At 42.0% G+C, this 14,412-nt stretch overlaps 1 protein-coding gene across 11 annotated transcripts in view; it reads right to left on the bottom strand.

Annotated features, from left to right (window-relative positions):
- orc1 (origin recognition complex subunit 1) overlaps window positions 1–10,573 on the bottom strand; it is a 37,747-nt gene extending 27,174 nt beyond the window's left edge. For 10 of the 11 annotated variants that reach the window (XM_033028612.1, XM_033028611.1, XM_033028613.1 and 7 more), the window contains exons 1-3: window positions 10,200–10,567; window positions 3,207–3,334; window positions 2,592–2,770 (exon numbers count right to left, since the gene is read on the bottom strand). In XM_033028612.1, coding sequence (XP_032884503.1) covers window positions 2,592–2,770; window positions 3,207–3,334; window positions 10,200–10,303 — 411 coding nt within the window. In that variant the 5' untranslated portion in view covers window positions 10,304–10,567. Of the gene's footprint in view, window positions 1–2,591; window positions 2,771–3,206; window positions 3,335–10,199 lie in introns of all 11 variants that reach the window. The other variant, XM_033028609.1, reaches the window with a different exon arrangement.
- Between the last annotated feature and the right edge of the window lie 3,839 nt (window positions 10,574–14,412).

The raw sequence follows: 14,412 nt of genomic DNA on the forward strand, positions 1-14,412 counted from the left end.
CGGACATTTTTCGTGGAGATTTAAAGATCCAAAATATCGGGAATTATCGCGTTTGCTCGCTGCATTTCATCAAAAGTAAGGCATTATTGGCTTTGTTATCTTTATTCATTTGTTAGATGAAAAGTATTAAAAGTTAGAAATCCTTCAGTAAAATTGCAAAATCGCCCATGGTTCTCGGGTGGGTTTTAACATGCAAAATGAACACGCTTCTGAAGCTACATTCACCATTTAAATATCCGTGAATCATAAATGCGTCTTGAAATACATTTTACTCAGATGCAAGCTAAGGAATGGTATAATTGTCAGCTGTTAATTTGACAAAATCAGGACATTTTATTATTAGCCAAAAAATGTCCTGATTTGGTCAAATTAACAGCTGACAATTATACCATTCCTTAGCTTGCATCTGAGTAAAATTTATTTCAAGACGCATTTATGATTCACGGATATTTAAATGGTGAATGGAGCTTCAGAAGCGTGTTCATTTTGCATGTTAAAACCCACCCGAGAACCATGGGCGATTTTGCAATTTTACTGAAGGATTTCTAACTTTTAATACTTTTCATCTAACAAATGAATAAAGATAACAAAGCCAATAATGCCTTACTTTTGATGAAATGCAGCGAGCAAACGCGATAATTCCCGATATTTTGGATCTTTAAATCTCCACGAAAAATGTCCGCTAACAACTTCCGCTTTTTTTGCCCCTTCAGCTCCCTCTTGTATTTACCTTAGTTTCTATCTTTTTTTTTTACTGTAAATTTAGGTAGCTGTGCCTCACGGTCACCCCGACTGGCTCAGTAAATTGCAGCTCAAAACCTGACCGTTTTCGATGTTTTTAACGGGTGTGAAAGTGCGTGTTTTCCCATTCACTAACATGTACTGGAAGCGACGCTTGTCCCAGTTAAAATTTTCGGTCACGTGGGTGCGGATCTACGCTCCAGTGACCTTTCGTGAAATCACCCTATAGACACATCCTATCCGCTCACGTTCAAACAAATGCCTCAAAACCCATTGGCTGGCGGTTCATTCTACAGCAAGACAATGATCGCAAACATACTGCTAAAGCAACAAAGGAGTTTTTCAAAGCCAAAAAATGGTAAATTCTTGGGAGGCCAAGTCAATCACCCGATCTGAACCCAATTGAGCATGCCTTTTATATGCTGAAGAGATAATTGAAGGGGACTAGCCCCCAAAACAAGCATAAACTAAAGATGGCTGCAATACAGGCCTGACAGAGCATCACCAGAGAAGGCACCCAGCAACTGGTGATGTCCATGAATCACAGACTTCAAGCAGTCATTGCATACAAAGGATATGCAACAAAATACTAAACGTGACTACTTTCACTTACATGACATTGCTGTGTCCCAAACATTATGGTGCCCTGAAATGGGGGGGACTAGGTATAAACACTGCTGTAATTTCTACATGGTGAAACCAAAATGTATAAAAATGGCCTTTATTAAAATCTGACAATGTACACCTTAACCACGTGATTTTTTCTTTTACAAATCTCAAATTGTGGAGTACAGAGGCAAATAAATAAATGACAGGTCTTTGTCCCAAACATTATGGAGGGCACTGTGTTCAAAACCAATAAGGCAAAGCACTGGAACTCATTCCTTGACAGCACTTGCAAGTATCTTCATAACAAGATCTACAGTGGTTCAAAATGGCAGTCCCCACCAGTAATTAGTAAACAAGTACTACAAGGTAAAAACTTCGGAAAAACTGCCAAACACTTGCCGTTATGGCCTGCTGGATCTCCTGGTTGCTAAACACTTTAAATCTCCCTATCCATACTGACCTTTCTGTCCTGGGCCTTCTCCATTGCTAGAGTAAGGCCACACACTTACTGGAGGAACAGCATTTAATATTCCACTTGAGCAGCTTACAAACCAATGGTATGTACACAAAATTCTTCAATTTTAGGTAACAATCCACCCTCCTTAATCCTCTCTATTCCCTGTGTCCCACCCGTTGTGCACCCATTTCTCTCACTATCCCCCCCCTTTCCCCCCACCACCTTTATCCCTCCCTCTGACTTTGCATTTCACTTCTCTTTTTTCTCTTACACTCGTTTGTCTCACTTTATATGTCTAGCCTTTGTCTACCTATCTGCCAATCAACCTAGTCCCCCATCTGTATCTACCCATCACTTGGCAGGCTTTGATCACCCACCTCCTTTCCAGCTTTCTAACCCCCCCCCCACCACAATCAGTCTGAAGTCCCGACCTGAAACGTCACTAATCTATGTCCTTCAAAACTTCTGCTTGACCCGCTGAATTACTCCAGTATCTTGATTTAAAATTTTTTTAAATACTATATGTATTAGAAAGTTTGATGATATAGTTATTATTAGACAAAAACATCAAACAAAAATATACAAAAGAAAGCAAAGAAGACATATTAGAAATCAAGTAGACTTGCTTGACTTGCAAATGGCAGCCAGCAGAACACACCTACAATTCATCATCTGGTGACAGGCAAAATATTGTTTAGCTTCAGGTCCAAAAGTGAAGCACTTCTGATCATGCAACACAAACAAAGAAATCCAAGGCTGGTAAAATTGTGTGCTCTAGTCTTACCTTTACATGCTTAAGAATAGTTTCAACATTGATCTGATTATCATAGTTAGAGGCTTCACACAAGAAGATCTCATTAGGATGGGCTTCTCTTCCCAATAGCTTCTGCTTTGTTTTGGGTATTTCCTCAATACGAATAAACCACTGGACAATTGCCTGCTTAGTGGGAGGTTGTTGTGTACCTGATGAGGCAAAAAAAAAAAAAACTTGTCATAACTTATGAAATGTCTGGAAAACAAAAAGGTCAGCTTCATCAAATTATATCTTAAAATGGAGAAAATTTTAAATTGAAGATGCAGAATACCACTATACTCACATAAAATGACATACTTACTTTCCATGTTGATAATTATTCTCTTTGTCGGTAGTTTATTGACATAATATCATAAACATAAATGTGCACATTTTCAACAGCACAACATAACTTTTGGTACAGCTTTGGATGAATGCAGCATTCTGGGTTTAGACAGCACAAGTCAAACCGTATTCACGGACATTTGTGAAGCTAATATTTGATACACAGGTAGTGTATTTAATGTGAAGTGCAAAAAATGTACATGATGGCTTTTTAATCCAGCGTAAATATATCAGTGGTTACACAATGAAACATATCCTTACCATCCTCATACAATTTAAGCAGCTTAGCGACATATGGACGATCCTCATCATCTCTCTTAATTAAAACAAAATCTTCGATTTTGATGCAATAAATGAAGGAAGTTCCTTCATGTTCGATCTGAACAGCTCTAAAGAAAAAATACATACTTTAGATGTATGAAAAACATTGTTATCGCCCAACTTTTAATGCGTAATATATTTTTTTACAAAATATCGAATCTCTCCAGAAAATCTCTCCTGTAGTTCCAATTGATACAATGCTTCACTGCTACTTCATGGCATGCTAATTATTAAATATTTTAGAATTATCTATTTAGTTACATCTTACATTCTGAGACAATGTGTTGCTATTATTTTCCTGCACTTAAATGAATTTTGAAATTAAAAAATAGCACCTTTAAGCATAAAACTTCCAGAACATTAATTTAAAAAAAATTCCAATTCACTTGAAAAAACAGAGTTGGAGTAACTCAGCGGATCAGGCAGCATCTCCGGAAAACTCCTCTTTAAACCGATTGTAGTAGGGGAGAAGGCTGAATAGAGCTTGGGGTGGAGCAAAGCCTGGCAAGTGTTCAAATCAAATCAAGTGTTAGATGGAGACAGATGAGGGTGGCATGTGGGAGAAAGGTACGTGGGGTGGGTGGTGGAATAGTGGGTGAAATCTGTGCACACCAAGACGGGACACAGGAGAAGGGGAAATGAGGAGGTAGGGGATGTGTTACGTAAAATTGGAGAATTCAATGTTCATACCTTTGGGCTGTAAGCTGCCCAAGTGAAATACGAAGCGTGTTCCTCCAGTTTGTGTGTGGTATCACTCTGGCAATGTAGTTGACACAGCACAGAAAGGTCAATAAGGAACAGAGAGTTAAAATGGTTCGCTACCAGGAGATCCAGCAGGCCTAGGAGAGCCAAGCGCCTAGTCTCTGCTTATTCTCACCGATGTAAAGGAGGCCACATTAGGAGCACCAAATGCAGTAGATGAGGTTAGAGGTGGTGCATGTGAACCCCTGTCTTACCTGGAAGGGCGGCTGAGGGTCCCTGGATGGATGTGAGCAAGGAGGTGCAGGGACAGGCGTTGCATCTCCTGTGGTTGCAGCGACAAGTATCTTGGGAGGAGTGGTCTCTACGGAAAGCATAAAGGAGTGGGAATGGGAAGATGTGGCTGATGGCAGGATCACATTGAAGATGGAGGAAATGTCGAAGAATGTGTTAGAAATAGAGATTAGTTGGGAGAAAGGCAAGGACCAGGGAAACACTATCCTTTCCCCCTATCTCTCTCTGTGGCTTTACATTTCACTCCTTTCCTCTCCTTATCTGACACTCTTTTTCATCTCTAGCTTTTGTCCACCCATCTCCTAACCTGCATCCACCTATCACTTCCCAGGCTTTGTCCCGCTCCCACTTCTTTTCCAGATTTCTACCCCCTGCTAAAATCAGTTTGCAGATGGGTCCTCCAGAGATGTTGCCTGACATACTTTGTGTAGGATAGCAGATGCAGATGCCGGTTTATACCGAAGATATACACTATTGCTGGAGTAATTCAGTGGGTCAGGCAGCATCTCTGGGGAAAAAGGATGGGTGACTCAGTCTGGAAAAGGATTCTGACCCAAACGTCACCCATCCTTTTTCTTCAGCGATGCTGCCTGACCTGCTGAGTTGCTCCAGCACTGTGTCTACTCTAACACTGTATTTTATTGGTAAACCAGTTGCAACTTCTTGAGTATTCCCATTCACTAGTACACTTTAAAGCTCAAGGATACTTTAAAGCTACTGAAACCAATCATTGGATAGGTAACATTCCATTGAGGACAAATGCTGAATGTGTGTATTAATTGGCCCTCATTGAAACCTCCATGATGAGATCAGGAAAATCATTATGCAGCCAGTGACAGTCATTAACATATCATTAAAGGTATATCCTTGCCATTGAATGCTCAGTTTATTTGATTATTTAACGTTCTGTTATTTGTATATCCTGGGAGCCACCCCTCAACACTGTAAAGGAGGCAAAGGGTGTCTGGGCTCCATTCCCAGAATCTTCTTTGAATTATTTTGTCACAAAGGTGTTTACATATTCAGGGGTGTCTTGAAAGCTGCAGCATGATCCCATTGTAAATACGTCTGGAACGTTGCCCGACTACACACAAAATATTAAAAGCTAAGTAGATAGCATCAACTGTAGTTAACAGGCTTATTATGGTCTTTGTGTTTTAAATATATAAACTCTATGTACTTTGAGTATTGAGATTCTATCGAGATCTCCAAGGATATGTACATTTCTCTTGATGAATAACGACCTTTTCGTCAACTTCAGCCTCTGAATATCTTAATTAAAAAATCACATCAATCTCTCTCTAGTCAGTAGCATATGGAAGATAAAGGTCACTGCTGCCCCGTAGACCATAAGTAGTCCATGGGCAGACCTAGTCACATTGTTTGCATGTCAGACCCCAGATTCCTGAAACAAACACTTTGTTCCCAGCTCTGTCATTGTAATACGAGAATTTTGTCCGAACAGTCCGTGACCCATAGCGCTATGGCTACAGCGCTGTTAAAAGCACATAGTGTGTGGCCGGTAGTGCTATATTTAAACCCCATAGTGCTGCAGCTGGCAGCGCTTTGTTTAAACCTTTGCGCGCCAAGCTGGCAGGATCTGACGAATAGAATAGAAAATGTTCAGTAAAAATAGCAAACAAGATGGCGTTGGTGCAGGCCAAGTGCCCCCGCAACGAGCTGCTGCCCTCGGTACAGGGCAGGCCGTGCTGCAGGCGGGACCTAGAGCCTCGAGTCTTCAAGCTCCCCCTAATGTTTTAAGTGGTCACAAGGGAGAAGTTTATTGTTGCAAATTTCACCCGAATGGATCAACACTGGCATCCGCAGGATTTGATCGACTCGTAACATTGCAATTAAATACAAACTACATGAAAGAAAAAAAAATCGATCCTTTGTTCCCGATACAAATGGACACCTCGGTTACAACAGATTTCATTCTCTATAACCGAAATCTGTTACAACCAGGTCCATAATAACGAGGTTAGACTGTAACATTAAAACACATAATTGGCTGTAAAGGGCCTGTCCCACTTACGTGTCCCTGGGACGCAAATTACGCGACCTTGTGGTCGCGTTGAGGCGCACGGGCATTGTGGGGCCGCGCGGGGCCGGTCCCACTGAGAAGCGCGGAGGGGTATGTAGTTGTGCGCGGGGCTCCGAAATATTTGTAGCGAACAAAATCTATGCGCTTCAAATGCCTGTCGCATAACTGATGGCTAAAGTGGGACAGGCCCAAGACCCTGGCGCGACGCAAGGTCTCACGTCCAACAGCAGCAGAAGCAGGCAGACGATCGCCGAGCTCGGTCTGGGGCTCACGGCCATTGCGGTCCAGATCCGCCCCTATTTCTACTCCTAGAGCGGGGCCAAGAAAATTGAAGATGGACACAAAAAGCTGGAGTAACTCAGCGGGAACGGCAGCATCTCTGGAGAGAATGAATGGGTGACGTTTCGGGTCAAGACCCTTCTTTCAGACTGAAGAAGTCTCGACCCGAAACATCATCCATTGCTTCTCTCCAGAGATACTGTGGTCCCGCTGAGTTACTCCTGCATTTTGTGTCTATCTTCAAATGACGTCACGTGCTCCAGATGGCTGTGCGGGCGCATGAAATCGCGTGCGACCATCGCGCCTCAACGCGACCGCGAGGTCACGTAATTAGTGTGCCAAGGACGCGTAAGTGGGACAGGGGCTTAAAGATCTATGGCAAACCCCTAAAGTTGTGAAAGCAGCTATAAAATTCAAATATTTTCTTAAACATCTCACTATAAGAAACCATTCCAGTAGGTTAGAAAATTTGGTTTCTACACTTACAAGTTTTTAATGTTAAATTTGCTCAATCTGTAGAACTTCTCTAAACTGAAATGCTGATTTTTAAAATTATATTGAAAATCGTACATCAAATTTCACCCAAAGAATATAGAAAAGTATTTCTTGACTGGAATAGAGGGAAGAGAAATTGCTGGTATAAATTCATACCTTTTAGGACACCAGAATTGTGTGTGAAATTACCACTGCCAATTCCTCGATTCAGGGACATTCTTCAACAGCGAATTACTAATTGGTCCCAAGATGACTCAGGAGTCCAATAATTGAACTTCACACCTGCCCAGAGAAGGTATAGACATCTCTTTGGAGGCTTAAGGGCCTGTCCCACTTGGTGATTTTATCGGCGACTGTCGGCATCATTGACTGACGTATCAGATCACCGAAAAAGTCGCGGCGTGATGAGGTGTGACGACGTATTAATGTCTCCTCAAGTGTCGCAACATTTTTTTGTCGCCGCTGTATTTTGAAATATTCAAAATCTTTCGGCTGCCTGATAGGTCAACCAATGACGCCGGCAGTCACCGAAAAAAATCGCCAAGTGGGACAGGCCCTTAACTGCCTACTGGCAGCGCTCTTATTAATTTTACTTTTCAGGTTTCAGTAGTAAACCACTGCCTCGTGAAGAATGTAGCACTACTGAAGGTAACTGATTATTTGCTGCTTTCAGCTTGTGATCCTTACACCTATTTTCTTATACTATGGATTGTAAATATTTTTACTATGCTTATTTTACTATGACTATATTCTTATATTATCATCATCATTGTTGAAAACATCAACGGGCACAGTGCCTTACAATGCTATGTATGACAGTGGTCGCAACTTTTACTGAAGTGTGGCTGGCCGTTGGCTCGCTAGGAGCTCATCTGCCCTTTGGCAGGTCTTGTTTTTGGTCCTGCTGGGGGTCTACAGCCCCCTCCTCACTTGGCAAACCTGGTGGGGGAGACTGTTTAGTTGCTGACTATACGACCATGGAGCAGGTAGCGCGGGATTACATGGTGCCCGTGGCGGGGGGGACGGGGGGGGGGGGGACTACCCCAACCTGACCTGGGTCGTAAATAATATTTACAACTATGGCTTGTAAATAATATTTTTTTCTGACTAATTATACTTTGCTCTGTAACTCTAAAAGATGTGAAGTCTCCGTGGGACTATTTTTAGTTCAGCAGAACACATCAGAATTAGGGGTGGCACAGTGGTAGTTGCTGCCTTACAGCGCCAGAGAGCTGGATTCAAACCTGACTACAGCTGCTGTATGTAGAGTTTGTACGTTCCCCATGTGACCGCGTGGGTTTTTGTCGGGAGCTCCGGTTTCATCCCACACACCAAAGACATACAGGTTTGTAGGTTAATTGGCTTCGGTAAAAATTGTGAATTGTGCCTAGTGTGTATGATAGTGCTAGTGTACGTGCTGGTCGGCATGGACTTATTAGGCAGAAGGGCTTATTTCCACGCTGGATCTCTAAACTAAACTAATTCCGTTTTCCCATGTGGGCAGTTGATAGCTCATGTGCTAGAACTAAAAATGTTAAATATAGAAGATCCAGCTTGGATGAGATGTTAAATTAAGTTAATTTTGGTTGTTGAAATTCACAGACCAGGAAATTCCCTGATTTGATTCCCAAAATGTGCTGAGTTTACTGATCAATTGAAGCTCCTAGAACAACTATTTGTGATCAGTGTCAACCATGTCACATAACAAAGGACTGTACATGAATAATGGTACAAGGTAGTAGCTAACGAATGGGTACCACAACTCAGTGAATCAACACCTTCATCAATATAAAAGTTAAAATGTCTAAAGTACAAAATACTGTGTTATAAATATAGTTTCTTCTTTACTAATAAGTTTACAGTTAACTACAAAGTGTATTGGTTTAGTTGTCAATGCCCAGCCAACCGTTCACACTGAGTATTTTGCCACTGAAAAAGAATGTGCTAGATGTTATTGCCATAGAGGGAGTGCAGAGAAGGTTCACCAGACTGATTCCTGGGATGTCAGGACTGTCTTATGAAGAAAGACTGGATAGACTTGGTTTATACTCTCTAGAATTTAGGAGATTGAGAGGGGATCTTATAGAAACTTACAAAATTCTTAAGGGGTTGGACAGGCTAGATGCAGGAAGATTGCTCCCGATGTTGGGGAAGTCCAGGACAAGGGGTCACAGCTTAAGGATAAGGGGGAAATCCTTTAAAACCGAGATGAGAAGAACTTTTTTCACACAGAGAGTGGTGAATCTCTGGAACTCTCTGCCACAGAGGGTAGAGGCCAGTTCGTTGGCTATATTTAAGAGGGAGTTAGATGTGGCCCTTGTGGCTAAGGGGATCAGAGGGTATGGAGAGAAGGCAGGTACGGGATACTGAGTTGGATGATCAGCCATGATCATATTGAATGGTGGTGCAGGCTCAATGGGCCGAATGGGCTACTCCTGCACCTAATTTCTATGTTTCTATGTGGTGTGGGTTACAAAAACAAAATAATTCAAGGTTTTGGAACAAGATGGTATTTAAACTCTAAACAAAATACCCTGGTCACCAAAGAAAAACGTGTCCATCTCATCACATTGGTTTCCAGATAGAAACATAGAAAATAGGTGCAGGAGGAGGCCATTCGGCCCTTCGAGCCAGCACCGCCATTCATTGTGATCATGACTGATCAATAACCCGTGCCTGCCTTCTCCCCATATCAGTGACAGGCGTAGTTATTTAGAAGAGGCCCTATACAACCATAAATGAATTCTGCAGAAATTTCTCGACCCAAAAATACTGTAAATATGGTACCCACAGCTACCACAGATAGATTAAGCGGTAACCCAATTTAAACAGAAACTAGACAAGTACACGTGGGGGGGGAAACGGATGGAGTCAATAAAAAAGGGCTGCGAAGAGAATGGTGCGAAGTATAAACTCGGTTAGATTTATGGAGACAAAGCCCTGTTTTTGTTATGTACTGCCTCTAATCTTACCAACTGCCCTAAAGCTAATAGGTATAATAGACGGCCGTAGAGCCATATCCTCGGTACTCAAAAAATCCCAGTCATCTGCTTCTCTGCTCCCTGGATGCAGAACCGGGGCGTTTAACACCGGGTGAAGTGTGTGCAGTAGCGTTTACTCACTCATAAACCAAATCCTGCAGTTTGCGATGCACACGATCAGGTTTCCCTCGCCAAGTGTATCGTCGTCTTTCACGCACTCTGTGCCTGATAGGATATTTGCTCATTTCAGGTAAACTTTGCTTCAGATTGTCGATACAGCAAAATCCACATTAACTACGGCAGAGGGACGTGAATAATCTCCCTTAGAAAGAGGGCTTTACTTCAAATCGAATTTCCACTCGACTATGGATATATTTTAATAAAACCGTTTAACAAAATAATCTTATGATTAAAAAGTTAAAAACAGTCCGATACTCTAACATGAGAAAGTACCACTCGCCGCCTTGGATACATTCAGCAAACATCGCTACATTCTCCCGCCATTCCGGTCAGCTGGGTTACAGCAATGTATTCTGGGTGCAATGGGAGGAAAAAAGCAAGTCTCCCCAATGGATACGATGCACTTTGATTAAATGGTCCCTGACCACCTATAAAACCAATATGTCAGTTATGGAATTTAATGATATTTTGAAACTGGTGTTATAATTTGGATTTTGTTCCGTTTTGTCCCTGTTGTTAATATTGCTATGTTGATTATTTTAAAGACTGTTTCGCCAGGAGTAAAAGTCTTCATTCAAAAACTAACTTTCCCCCGTCCCTTGCCACTTATATCCCTCCCCTTGGCTTTATATTTTACTGCTCGTGTCCCCTTTTCATCTCTAGCCCTTTTTCATCCATCTGCAAACTTAGGTCCCCTTGCCTGAATCAATTTATTGCTTGCCAGGTTTTGTTCTGCCCCTACCTCTTTTCCAGCATCCCCTCCCCCCTCATCAGTCTACAGAAGGGCCCCTGCCTGAAATGTTGCCAATCTATGTCCTCCAGAGATGCTGCCTGAAATGTTGCCAATCTATGTCCTCCAGAGATGCTGCCTGACCTGTTGAATTAATCCGTCCCTTTGTGTTTTAGTCAAGATTTCAGCATCTGCAGTTTTTTGTGTCTCCAACTTTTGACCAATGCTCGCTGATTTGCTGGATTTTTCCAGCATTTCTATTTTTATTCCTGAGTTTTATTCCTGTGGTTTACGATGATGAGTTTGAAACTTTGGAACCTCAAGATAAGGTTCAAAACTAATAATTTCCAACTCTTTTAACATTACTAAGTGTAAACTGATATGTAGATGTGATGATTTTTCCCAAAAATAAACTTTATTCAGAATAAAAATAATAAAGGCAAAACAAAAACTGCAAAAACTCTTTGTCTATATATTAATTAGTTTCATACTCAATAGTGTTAGCACCTATGTTTAAACAAAGCAAAACACCCTTTCCACTCATGGGGTAATATTTATTTCCTTGTTTGAGGAGTGTCCCCCACCAGATTCTGCATCTCAATGTTCAGCAGCTGAAGGACCCTAGACTGCGTTCAAATGCTCATCTTTATCTTTATCACCTCTAGATTTGATTATTCCAATACATTCCTGCTCAGTGTCCCTCAATCCATTCCTTACCCCCATCCCCCCCCACTTGCCCACATATACTTCGGGGCATCATTAATCTGCTGCCCGTGAGTTAATTTAAATTCACACATTACCATTGAGCTTGAAAGAGATCAGATATTATTACTGAACAACGGGTTTGTGTGCTATCTGCCCAACATGCAAAATAGCTCCTTCTTGCATATGGCGTGCACAGCCTAATGTTGTAGGACAACTTGATCTTATTGATCTTTGATCTTATTTGATTGTGCACACCAGGTTGCTGCATTCGTCAAAACAGGGCGGACCACATGAAGGTTGCAATCTCCCACCCCCAAAATAGCTCAGTCCTGTCAACAAACACGAATAAACAAACCTAATCAATTGCATTCCAAATTAGTCTGTACTCATTCAATAACAAAAGTCAAGAGTCAAGACAAGAGTGTTTTATTGTCATATGTCTTGATACGGAACAATGAAATTTTACTTGCAGCAGCACGATAGATATATAAAAATAGTACTCAATAAACACTATAATAAACACAAAAAGTTCAATGTACGAAATTAAAAAAAACCATTATAGTGCAAAGACAAAAACAATGCCCAAAGTCCCTAGTCCGATCAACGCAGTTCTGACTTCGGAGTTTAGTTGGAGTTCGTGGTGTTCAATAGCCTGCTGGTTGTTTGGAAGAAGCTGCTCCTGAACCACATTACAGTTTTCAGGATCCTATTCTTTCTTCCCATTGGCAGGAGTAAATGAGAACATGGTGTTGGTCCTTGATGATGCTGACTGCCATTTTGAGGCAATACCTCCTGTAGATCCCTTTGATGGTGGGGATAGGTGAGGAAGGGGGATATCTGCTGTTTAAGTACCCATCTGCTCGTTACTCGAGGAAGTTAGAGAAAATACGAGGACATTTAAAAGTTATGAAATGAAAGTCAGCAGGGCCGGCCTTAAGCCGATTGGACCGATTGCTCCCAATTGGGCGCCGCGCCTAAAGGGGGCCCCGCACTAATGTTCCGTATTTCGCACGGAAATACGAATTCGCTTTGTTAAATAAAGATTATTTTAAAAACATTCGCCATCCGAATTTCTTTAAAAAACGAACATGGATAACAACCGCTGCACGGCCACCAGACACAAACGATTTGTTAACTACTACTGTTAGCACTTGTTAACAGCCAGTAGTTAACAAGTAGTTATACAATGTGTCATCAATGCATCGATCCACATTCCTCAGTAAATGTAATGTTTGAACAAGTATTAATGACGTAGCGTTCCTTTGAATAAAATTCACGCGGCGTCATTAATACTTGTTCAAAACACACTTTTTAACTTGGCGCTGAGTGCTATGGTTACCCGTTTTCTATTGCACAAGAGTCGAGTCAAGAATTTATAATTGTCATGTGTACCCACAGAACAATGAAATTCTTATTTGCAGCAGCATAACAGGCGTGTAAACACAATACTCATAGATTTCAATGTGCCCTGAGGTGCCCGTCATGGCCGCCTGGCCAAGTCTGTCTCGTCCTTTTTCTGTTTTTATTATTTTGTAGCGGCACCTAGTGGTTAAACTGTGTATTCAGAACTCTCATCATTGGTCGGGACTGTCACGTAACAGGCGGTTCGTTCGCGGGCTTTTCAGTATGTTCAGTAGCTAGTGCTCTTCACGACGACAAGAGCTTAAACATTTATTCCTGATCAAGTACACGTGTGGTTCAAGTGTTGCTTTCGTTAATAAAGAACATTTTGCTCTACTTGCTGGTCTCACTGCAATTTTAAGTATGTTTAAATGTATGTTTTAATGTTTCTTAGTATGTTTTATGTGGGGGGTGGGAGGAGGGAATCGGGGGAAACTTTTTTCAGCCACATACCTCGACCACGATGTGATTTTTTTTTCCGTGTCGCATCTCCGCCCCCCCCCCCCCCCTGCAGCCTACAACGTGGAGTGGTGCGGCTTTTCCTGGGGACCGGCCCAGAGCTACAAGCCGCGGGCGCAGCACGGACTTACCATCGCAGAGCAGGCGATCCTTTGCCGAGGATCACCAGCGAAAGCACTCCGACCGCGGGGCCAGTGGACTTTAACACCGTGAAGCTGCGGTCTCTGGTAAGAAGAGGCCGACTTGGGAATTCCATGCCGCAGTGTTCCGATCCGTCCCGATACCGGAGTTTCCATCATCCCGACGCAAGGGCTTGAACATCGGACCGCTGGCAGCAGCACTGCGGAGGGTGCATAGGCCCTGACCACCGGTGAACAAAAGAGGAATATGACTGAACTTTATTGCCTTCCTGCACAGTGAGGAATGTGGATTCCACTGTGGTGGATGTTTATGTTAAATTTGATTTTATGTGTCTGTGTATTGTTGCTTTACGTATGGCTGTATGGTAACTCAAATTTCACTGTACCTTAATTGGTTAAGTGACAATAAATGCGAAGTTGAACTTGGAAGATAAGCTTCTGTTCCTCAAGCTTAAATTGGGTTTAATTGGAACAGTGAAGGTGGCCAGAGTAAGAGTGGGATGGAAAATTAGAATGACAGGCAGCTGGAAGCTCCATGTCTTCCTGCAGACCAAACGGCAGATTGCTTTATGGTGCACTTTTGTTTTCTTCCTAACTTTGCTCATAAATCTTTAAACTGAAGCTCGTGAACAGCAAGCATCTCAATTTAGTAATTTTATGAGCAAAAATCTCATCAAAGATTCCCTTGTCCTATCCATCCCTCCCACAACTTATCTGAAACTTAGCACAAACTTATTTT

Source organism: Amblyraja radiata, chromosome 10 (genome assembly GCF_010909765.2).
Source record: "Amblyraja radiata isolate CabotCenter1 chromosome 10, sAmbRad1.1.pri, whole genome shotgun sequence".
Taxonomy (NCBI): domain Eukaryota; kingdom Metazoa; phylum Chordata; class Chondrichthyes; order Rajiformes; family Rajidae; genus Amblyraja; species Amblyraja radiata.